The sequence below is a fragment of the Neomonachus schauinslandi genome, chromosome 1 (assembly GCF_002201575.2).
Source record: "Neomonachus schauinslandi chromosome 1, ASM220157v2, whole genome shotgun sequence".
Taxonomy (NCBI): Eukaryota; Metazoa; Chordata; class Mammalia; order Carnivora; family Phocidae; genus Neomonachus; species Neomonachus schauinslandi.
In genome coordinates this window covers 101,440,014-101,450,949 of record NC_058403.1, presented here as the reverse complement: position 1 = coordinate 101,450,949, position 10,936 = coordinate 101,440,014, and the positions used below count along the sequence as shown (strand labels likewise).

Sequence of the window (10,936 nt, the reverse complement as noted above, 5' to 3'; positions counted from 1 at the left end):
TCTGTTAATTTAAGCCTTCTGTAAAAAAACAAGCTTTGTATGTAATTTGCCACTTGTAGCCATGTGCTGAAGTTATAGTAATATGTAAAATATAGTTCAAGTAGTCTCTCTCAGTCCATTTTGCTAGAAGAATAAAGGAAGGTCAAAATCTTGGGCTGGACAGGGAGAAAGCAGAAGCAAAGACAGTGTCACCTGAACAGACCCAGTGGGTTAGAATATTAATATGTCTATATTAAAAGTACAGAATTTAAGAAATTTCTTCTGTTACATTGGTTCTAGGTCAAAAGCTTAAGGACAATCTAAAATAAGCCATTGATTCATACTCTAACTTTATGTTTATATTTATATATTAAAATCCAAACAGCACACACACACACCCCATGTAAAACATTGCTTTAAGTTTTAATGTTTATTTCCCCAAGACAGCCTAGCCTGCATTCTACTTGGATAAATTTTACAAGCTAGTTTTCTGCTGCTTCTAGTTTTAACTTTAACCATGTTTCTGATGACAAGGAATGCTGCAAAAATACTCTAGTTCAACAAAGAGTTATGATCACAAAATAATTTTTATCCATTCTACAGTGTTTCAGAATTACCAGTTGATTTTAAACACAAAGTAGATATAGATGCTAATGGTGGCTAATCTGGTATGTTTCTTATAGCAAACTGTTGTTCATGCAACACTTGTGCTCAAAGGGGAAGGCACAGGATTTCCTACAATGAGCCACCTTATAAAGAGTTCTTTTTGTACAAATTAATTTATGTCACATTTAATTTAGTGTGCATAACCTCAAAACTGAGGTATTATTCCAATTTATAAAAACCACTTGCATAACTTTTATGCAAGTTTTAAAAATACAAAGTTTTCTCCCTAAAGTGGCTCAAAATAGATTGTTCATGGCTGCCTACATCTAAGATAAAAAGATTCTAAAACAATTGAACAGATTAGGCATATTATTAAAGGTGTTCAAACCATTACTTGATTTGTACATCTACTCAAACCTCTTCATCGGTCTTTATTCAGCAGTACATATGCACCAAATTCCATTTTAGAAGTTTCCATATCATTTTCATAGAAAACAAAGTTTGAAAACAAGTAACATTTAAACACAGCACGGTATTCTACCACAACTGAAACTTTTTTCTTCTTCTTCTTTACAGGACTCAACAAAATCTAAAAATGAACTATGCTGTAGATTTACCTCATGCAAAGATCTTTATGTTATCTCTGAAAATGAAAAGGATGGCTTTTTAAAGCACATTTTACTGTTTTATACTATTATGGCAACTTGTGTACTGCAACACAGTCTATTTTGAGGGAAATTTATGATTTTTTTCATGCAAAAATCTACACAAATTAGTTCTGATGATATGGAAAGCTTTTCATAGCATCAAACATTCATCTGGTGCAAATGCACAGGGAAACCTTCCTGAAAAGTTTTCTGACTTGAGAAGCAACTAAAAAGCCATACTAGGTAAAGTAAATAAAAACTAAAAAGAAAAAAAAAGGAGGGGGGGTGGGTAAAGGGAAGACGGGGAGTAGAAAACACAGGCTGCAGAGTAAACCAATGTCTGCTGCTAAACCGGTCTTTGTTTTCATGTCCAGTGTACATTAACACTTATGATCTCACTTTGATGATTTACTAGGTTTGTTATCAGCCCCCTGAAGGCGAATCAAGCTTGCATGCGTTCACATACAGCACCACAACCATACTCTCGTACACAGTCACTCCAGGACTAGGAGTCTGCTTCATGAGTGAAGAGCCCTAGATTTGAAAGATGAACCTGACTCCCTGTCACTGAGCCAGACATTCATTCATCATTGTCCACTCACACATTGCTTCATAGCAAGGCCTGGGCTCGTTTTCCTTTGACTTATATGGGCATCGTATCCTCTTTTATGCTTACAAGGCTTGAAGATGACAGTACTGCACTTTCCCCTCAATTGATACAGAGTAAGTCAATGTTCCTTCTCAGGCACTGAAGATCTGTGACCTGTAGCCCTTTTTACTTTGAACAACCTAAATAAGCATTCATGTAAAGTTTTCGTTACATTTTGCCACTCATTCTCACTCGCACCCACTCGCCATCTTGACCTCATTTGGGCATTTTCTGTGATTCCAAATGAAATCTTCACATTTTCTTTCCCGATTTAATGCAGCAGCAGATCCCATGAGCCAAGCTTGATGGATCAAACCTTTTTATATATATGTATATATATATATATATCTCAGTGCTGCATTGTACCTAACTTCCACAACATCTTTCTAAAACTGGAACCCTTCTGTTGGTACGTTGGCAGATGAATTGAAACCAAATGTTCCACCTTGTATTGCCTCTGGAACAAGGCTAGCATCTTCATCAATCTAAAGGAAAAAAGAAAAAGTAAGTGATAATTAGTTTTAAAGGTTACATAAATAACATTATAGAAATATTCTCATTTCCATAAAAAAAGTACAAGAGAGATGATGAAAGCCAACATTGTCCTACCATCTCTTTAGAAAGCTGAAACATTTCATAAAGGCTTTTTCTTTTTTTTTTAAGATTTTATTTATTTGACAGAGAGAGACACAGCGAGAGAGGGAACACAAGCAGAGGAGTGGGAGAAGCAGGCTTCCCGCAGAGCAGGGAGCCCGATGCGGGGCTCGATCCCAGGACTCTGGGATCATGACCTGAGCCGAAGGCAGACGCTCAACGGCTGAGCCACCCAGGCGCCCCAAGGCTTTTTCTTAAAGGCACCAAAATGAGAGGAAACTTAAGAGAATATGCAAGATAGGTATCTTCCAAGAGTGATATAAGTAATAAATTGGAGATTGTCCTACATCTCAAACTGAGAGGATACTCACTATAATATCCCTTTTACTTGGGCAAATAGATAAAAGTTGATGACATTAAAAAACTTAATGCTGTGACTTTTGGAGAGTAAATGTAATCTTTAATTTTTTTACTAGCAACTGGAGATAAATGACATTTGGGCTTAAAATGGTAAAATAATAGCTGTGATATAATGAATAAATAATGTTCTTTATACTTTATATCTAGGGGTTCTTTTTTGAAATACCATATATAGTACAGTTCCTATAAATACGCATATCATCTGAATTATTCTTTTCACAATGTAAGAGATTAACAGAGAACTTCATGTTAAGGTATTAGAAATCATAAGGTCTTGTGTATATCTATAGTTGCAAATTAGGACTTCCAAAAATCCAACTTTAGAACATGTGATGAAAGCTACCCTTAAGAGAGGATGTCTTTCTGGATTTTATTTCTGATTGATTTAACTAGCATTATATTCTAAATAGGACTTAGCTTGATCATCTGTAAGTAAATAGTCCACAAATTTTCTTTTCCAGTATTGTCCTTCCCAGGTTAATGTTCAAATCATATACACTTAAGAAAATATTTAATAACATTCCATTCTTTTTTGATAATGTGGAAAAGTTTGGGGTATATGAATTATTTTTTGAAAAGTTGAGAATTATCAAAAAATCCACTGGCGGCTGTATCTAATCATAATTTTCTAAGGAATAACTGCTTTTAGATTTACTTTTCCAAAGAAGCAACATTAAAAATAAGTTAATACTTTAATTTCAACTACTATAAACTATGAAGATACTTTTGTATACTACACCTTACATTATATGATAACTTATCTTTCTTGATGATTTACTGTTTCCATTTTATGTATCTTCAAATTTATTTTTGGTCACCTACTAAAAGTAACAGTGACAATATCTTCAAATATGGATGAACTATTGTCATAAAGGATTATCACTGTTTTGTTTATAAATATGCTATTAACAATATACAATTTGAGAACTATAAAGACATCAAGTGAAAATAAACCCTGACTTGCCCAGTGTCAAAAAAATTCTTATCATACTCAAAAGCAAAAAAACAACCCAATTAAAAAATGGGCAGGGGCACCTGGGTGGCTCAACCATTAAGCGTCTGCCTCCAGCTCAGGTCATGATCCCAGGGTCCTGGGATTGAGCCCCGCATCAGGCCCTGCTCAGCGGGAAGCCTGCTTCTCCCTCTCCCACTCCCATTGCTTGTGTTCCCTTTCTTGCTGTCTCGCTCTCTGTCAAATAAATAAATAAAATTTAAAAAAAAAAAAAAATGGGCAAAAGACCTGAACAGACATTTCTCCAAAAGATATACAAAGGTGAATACGTACATGAAAAGATACTCAATATCACTAGGAATTAGGGCAATGCAAATTAAAATCACAATGAGGTATTACCTCACACCTGTTAAAATGGCCATCATTAAAAAGACAAGAGTTAACAAATGCTGGTGTGGATATGGAGAAAGGGGAAATCTTGTGCATCGGTAGTGGGACTTTAAATTAGTATACCCACTATGGAAAACAGTATGGAGGATCCTCAAAAAAATTAAAAATATAACTATCATATGATTATTTAACAATTCCACTTCTAGGAATACATTCAAAGGAAATGAAAACACTAACTCGAAAAGACATCTCCACCCCTATGTTCACAGCAGCATTATTTACAATAGCCAAGGCATGGAAATAACCTAAATGTCCACCAACAGATGAATGGATAAAGAAAATGTGGTATATATACACAGTAGAATATTATAAAGACTAAAAGGAAATCCTGCCATTTGCAACAACATGTATAAACACTGAGGGCATTTAATGCTAAGTTAAATAAGTCAGACAGAGAAAGACAAATACTGTATGATCTAACTTATATGTGGAATCTTAAAAAAGACCAAAAAAACTCACAGGAAAGATCAAACTTGTGGTTACCATGGGTAGAGGGTGGGGGAAGAGAAAAGTGGAGGAAGCTGGTCAAAAAGTACAAACTTCCAGTGACAAGATTAAAAAAAAAAAGCTATTTTACAAGTAAACCTTTCAGCATTCCTGTGAAATAAAAAGTCCTCATTCTATTTTTAACTATTAATGGCAATAAATCTGTAAAAAAGAAAAAAAAAATCCTTGTCTTTTTTTGCCTTTAGAAACAGTAACTACTTTTTAAAATGCCCTGACAGACTTTAAAATATTAAAATATTTATGTTTCTGAAAGTGACATTATTTTAATTCCATTCCAAAAAATGTACGTCCTAGCTTATATTATTTCTAGACTTATGTTTATACATAAAACTAAGAAAACTATAAAATTATTAAATACATCATCTGAAGAGAAGAACTGATCAATGATCTCATAGGCCAATTTGTAGATGTCTTCATTTTCATGATTTTGAAGTTGTTCAATTTTCTCCAGTCCTGCAAGAAATTTTATGAAGTGAAACAATGGTAATATTTAAAATGTAAGAACAAAAAATTTACAATAATCTTGGGACCACATAATCCCAATTTTTGGACTGCAAATCTATGATTTTTGGGACTCTATTCTAAAGGTGAATCTTAAAAATAAAAAGGTTTTATGCACAAATACAGCATATTTATCTTAAAAAGTTAACAACCTGAGTGTTTAAATGCATATAAATGTTTTAAGCAAGCGACAGACCCCTCTCTATTCAGCAGAACACTATATAACCAGTGTTTATAAGGAGTAACAACATGGATTACTTTTGTTTGTTACAAGTTAAAAGCAGATTCTTTCTACTTTCTAGCCTCTGCCAAGTTTTTCTAATGAGCATGTATAAAAACAATGAAAATACTGGTGATTAATAAATATGAATGTTAAGACATCTGTTAAGGATTATGGAAAATGATCAAGCTCAATCACAGTGTTTCAGGAGACAGGGGAATTTTCCCTATAAACATTGAGCTTATTAAATCATAGGCAGAAACATTAAAAAGAATATATAAACTTAACTGATATGCAAATTGCATCTTGTTCTGCTTTATAGGAGTAATAATTTTAAGGCTTCTGAAGTAAAGTGAAATTGCCCTTTCATGAGTGTTCTTCTTTATCTCTATTCCTTACATGGGAGAAGTTGTTTTGGGCTCATTTTTCACTCTACACACTCTACTTAGTGGGCCTGCCTTAAGTAAAAAAGAATTTAGCTAGGTACGCCTGGCTAGCTTGGTCAGTGGAGTACGCAATTCTTGATCTCGGGGTTGTTTGAGCCCCACGTTGGGTGTGGGGATTGCTTAAAAAGAAAATCTTAAAAGAAAAAAGAATTTAGCCACTATGATAGGGTGAGGACTTGTTCTTTTCTGGGCTTCAGAAACATAAAATTAAAATGCCTGTGTGATCATTTCACCAGATGTTTCATGGGTACTTAAAACTCAAAATGTCCAAACACAATTTGTTACTTGCCTTTCCTCAATTAAACTATTCGTTCTAATGTATTCTTACTTTGTGATAATAAACAACTTGAAATTGGAGAGAAAGCCTAGTAAGTTCCCCTTTCCCTCAATACTCTATCATCAAATCTCAAAAACCTCATAGTCTATCTACTTCTTGAATCCTGTCATCATTTATTGTGGCCCAACCGCTATATACTGTCCTAACTGGTTTCCTGCCTCTTGTCTCCAACGGTCCCATTTCCCTGATATCCACGCTCCATTTAAACATACCAATCCCTTAGGTAAAATCTTTCAATGGCTTTGTAACACCCTGGGGCAGAATTCACTGGGGAAGCTTGTAAGATACAGATTCCTAGCCTTACCTCCAGTGATGAGGGCAAGGCTCAGATATGGATTTTAATATATAAAAATAAAATTTTTAATAATTAAAATGTTTATGTGGGGAAAAAAGTAGTAAAAATTTTAAACTATACTTGTTTTTAATTTTTCTGGTACTCAACTTCCCAATTAGGTTCCCTATTCTCTATCTCCTGTTCCTAACTTGATAGCTTTGCGTTTTCTGTTGCTCTGTCACTTTAGTAACTTTAAAAATACTTCTTTCTTTCAAGCCTCCGAACTCTTCACTAAGCAAATTGAGAATATGGTTCTCTTACTCTTATAGTTACTTCTCCTTTCATTTACTTCTCCACATCTGTCAGAAATACCCTTCCTTTTGTGCTTATCTGGGTTGGTAACATTTACATTTTGTTCCACGGCTAGAACTGAGTCTTCCATGTTCTATCTACATGGTAATTCTAAGAGCTGAAAGCGAAGCCATGCTGTTTATACTCTGTGTGACTCTGGCACAGAATCAGATTTGGAAACTGTGTGACAGAATAAAGAATCTGCTGTGCTATCAAGCTTATAAGACCGCAGGGGCCTGGTTGGTGGCGCTATCTCCAGCCTCATGTTTAGGCAGTTTCTACCCCATACTTTGTGATTCAGCAACACTGAACTACTTATAATTTGCTGAATGCTAGGTCTCACCTCAGACTTTGCTCATGGTGTTATCTCTGCCTGGAACACCTTTCATCCCTTTTTACTTTATTAATCCTTATTCATCTCTCAAAATCCAGCTCAGGTGTCACTTCCTGCTTCTTCCAGGTATTTCATTTTGTTGTACATTTCTATTAGGGTAATTAGCACATTAAATCAGTTCATATTTATCTCCATGACTAAACTGACATGCCTTGAGGGCAAGGACTGTGTCTTGTTTACCACTGTTTTCCCAGTACCTTAGCACAGTGCCTGTTCAATACATGGCAGCAATTCAGTTACCTAAGCATATGCAAGAAGCTGAGCAGGACTGTACATATAGAATATAGTATTTACTTTATTCTGTTACTTGATAATCTAAGACAGAAAAATACAGAAGTGCTACATTAGTCAGAAAATAAAGGCAGTTATAAAAAGAACATTAAAATGTGAAATAACAGCTTATAATAAACTTACCTCCACATTCTTCTATAAGATTGGCTATGGTTTCTGCCTCATCTTCAGCCATTTTTAATATATTACTTAGTCCATCAAGTACTACTTGCACAACCTGTGCATCTTTTACAGTCAGCAAGTTGCAAAAAGGCGGAATAACATTTTGTTGGATTAGATAGGCCACCTGAAGAAGAAAAACACCATGACAAAGTAAACATAAGAGAATTTTGTTTGTGTACCATATGATTTCACTGAAATAATTTTGACTTCAAAAGTCTGAGTATGGAAACATGACCTCATCTTTCACGTTATGTTAGACCACATTAGATTATTTTATTATTTTATTGTTAAGATTATTTTACTATGAGATTCCTTCTCCTTTTAATGTAGTGTTTACTTTTCTTTAACTTAGGAAAAAACAAGTGAAAATGAAGGAATCACTCAACTTCGTATGAAACATTTGCTGTAAGGAGTACTTTCTTCAAAGGCCCCTTCCTCCCCTTTAAGATTAAAAAATTATGAAATCTGTAAAGAGGATGGATGATTGTTTTTAAAGCTACCAACTGTTCAATGTTATAGTATTCAATGTGAGAGTGCTATAACATTTAGAATCCTCAAATACCTGGCCATCTTCAATTCACTGTTCAATTGGTTATATAGTATTTTCGTAATATTTTTCTATCATTTTTATATTTTGTTATATTGTCATTTCCATGTACTATGTGTATATTCTGCTCTGTATTCATATGTTAAGTGGATTCATTGCTCACCACCAGTCTATAGCTCATCTGTGACAATGCCTTTTTAAACTTTACACCCTAGGCTCCTTATATCCCTTTCCCTAATTCCTAGACCCAGTCTTTTGGTTTACGTTAGTTCCTTGCTTTGCTGCTGGTAAATTTTTGTTGCTGTTTGGGTTCTTTTTGTTGTTGGTGTTCATTTGTTACGAGAATCTGTGACGTTTCATTCTGCCCTATTATGCTAAAAAGTCCTGTTTTTTCTTAATACTGTTAAAAAAATAAATAAATAAACCCCTGACTACGTATGTTTTGATCTTACCATGGATTAGAAAACTTTTGTAGGCCAAGATGGTGTAACACTTCTCATCTATGAAATATAACTAAAGGAAGTCAAGGTGACATTTTTATATGGGGGGAAAGAAAAAAATCACAGAATGCCTGTTATCTTGCTATTATTTTAAGTTATGATTTAACTGAAATCTAAATCTTAGAATTATCTGTACTGTTATTTTACCAGGTTTGAGAAATAAATAAGAGCTGAACTTACTTGATCTTTCCTCCCACTAATTGTTAAGTTACTTATGGCCCAAGCAGCTTCTTTCTGAGTGCCAAAATCCCCCTGTAAAAGCAAAGGATACAAATTGCAACATAGTTTAAATTGGGGAAAAGTGTTATCTGAAATGATTTTCAACTGCTTATTTCCCCAGGTTTTTTCTAGCCTTTCTATGTGCATACATAATTTATACTTAAGAAAAGATTTTGGGGTGCCTGGGTGGCTCAGTTGGTTAAGCGACTGCCTTCGGCTCAGGTCATGATCCTGGAGTCCCGGGATCGAGTCCCGCATCGGGCTCCCTGCTCAGCAGGTAGTCTGCTTTGTCCTTTGACCCTATCCCCTCTCATGCTCTCTATCTCATTCTCTCTCTCAAATAAATAAATAAAATCTTAAAAAAAAAAAAAGAAAAGATTTTGAATTCAATTTACCCTAAACAAAACAACAATTTACCCTAAACAAATGTAGACTCCCTTTTGCAAACTCTCCTGGAAACAAACTGACTTGGTATTACTGTTCAATGAAATCAGATTAAATGAAGTCAGTGATAAAATAAAAGCAGTCAAAAAAAAAAAAAAAAAAAAGGAAAACGTACATTTCACTTTAATCAAAGAAATGTCCAGTATCCTTTTAAACACAAAACAAGGTTTTAAAAATGATAATGTCCACCACTAATGAGACTATGATATAAAAATAGCACCCTCCTACATTACCTTTCAAATATAAATTGAAAAAAATATACTTAAAAATCATTTAAAAAGTCATATATATGACTTAGTAATATACTTAGTAATACATTTAATAATTATATGAGGTTCTCAAAGGTGAGAATCTCTGAGAACTTACCAAGAAAATAATTTAAAACAAATATTATGTATCTTTCTAGATATCATCTTAGTAGCACATACTAGTCAAAAAGTAAAAGCAACCAGAATTCTCAACAACAGTGGAATAAATGACTAATTACAATAAATCTGCTGAATGGAGTAATAACCTATTGTTAAATATAAAAAAGACTAGCAACCTGGGAAAATGCTTACAATTAAGGAAAAAACCTATATAAATATGAGGAATAAAAATTAATATTGTAGTGGGATATCTTTTTATATACCAGACTGATAAAATGTAAATATCAGTGAGGCTGGTAGGATTGTAAAATGGTACAACGCTTACAGAGCGGGGATGACATTATACAGCAAAATTTACACATATGCCAAAAAACCCTAAACAGGGGCGCCTGGGTGGCTTAGTCATTAAGTGTCTGCCTTCGGCTCAGGTCATGATCCCGGGGTCCTGAGATCAAGCCCCGCACTGGGCTCCCTGCTCAGCGGGAAGCCTGCTTCTCCCTCTCCCACTTCCCCTGCTTGTGCTCCCTCTCTCGCTGTGTCTCTCTCTGGCAAATAAATAAAAATCTTAAAAAAAAAAAACAAAACCAAAAACCTAAACAAACAAAAATACTAATTTCCCAAATAAAAAACAGAAATAAGTAACGTAACTATATATATCAAGTTGGTGACCTAATCACACATACAAAAATTATTTCAAGTGACAGATCATTTTTAAGTACATCACTGATGGAATACATCCTAAAAACAATACCCCTCAAGGAAATCTTAAAAGTGGAGTAGTCAGGTTGTTAGTGGCAATATGATTTTGTTATTTTGATAAATTTTATATATCTCAATATATACTGTAATCTTTTTAGTTCTCATGTTCACAAAACTACTATATATTTTCTACTTTTTTTTTAAGTAGGCTCCATGCCCGAAGTGGGGCTTGAACTCATGATCCTGAGGATCAAGAGTCGCATGCCCTACTGACTGAGCCAGTCAGGCATCCCTATTTTCTATTTTCTAAAAACAAAACCAAACAAAACCAAACACATTATCACCCATTTTGTTCACTAGAAACAATGACAACCTTGTA

General features: G+C 34.3%; 1 protein-coding gene across 2 annotated transcripts in view; it reads right to left on the bottom strand.

Moving 5' to 3' along the window:
- Window positions 1-348: 348 nt before the first annotated feature.
- Window positions 349-10,936, bottom strand: part of KPNA4 (karyopherin subunit alpha 4) — a 58,263-nt gene continuing 47,675 nt past the window's right edge. For both annotated transcript variants that reach the window (XM_021702581.2, XM_044920193.1), the window contains exons 14-17: window positions 9,008-9,079; window positions 7,742-7,904; window positions 5,163-5,257; window positions 349-2,366 (exon numbers count right to left, since the gene is read on the bottom strand). In XM_021702581.2, the coding sequence (XP_021558256.1) occupies window positions 2,268-2,366; window positions 5,163-5,257; window positions 7,742-7,904; window positions 9,008-9,079 (429 nt within the window). In that variant the 3' untranslated portion in view covers window positions 349-2,267. The remainder of the gene's footprint in view (window positions 2,367-5,162; window positions 5,258-7,741; window positions 7,905-9,007; window positions 9,080-10,936) is intronic.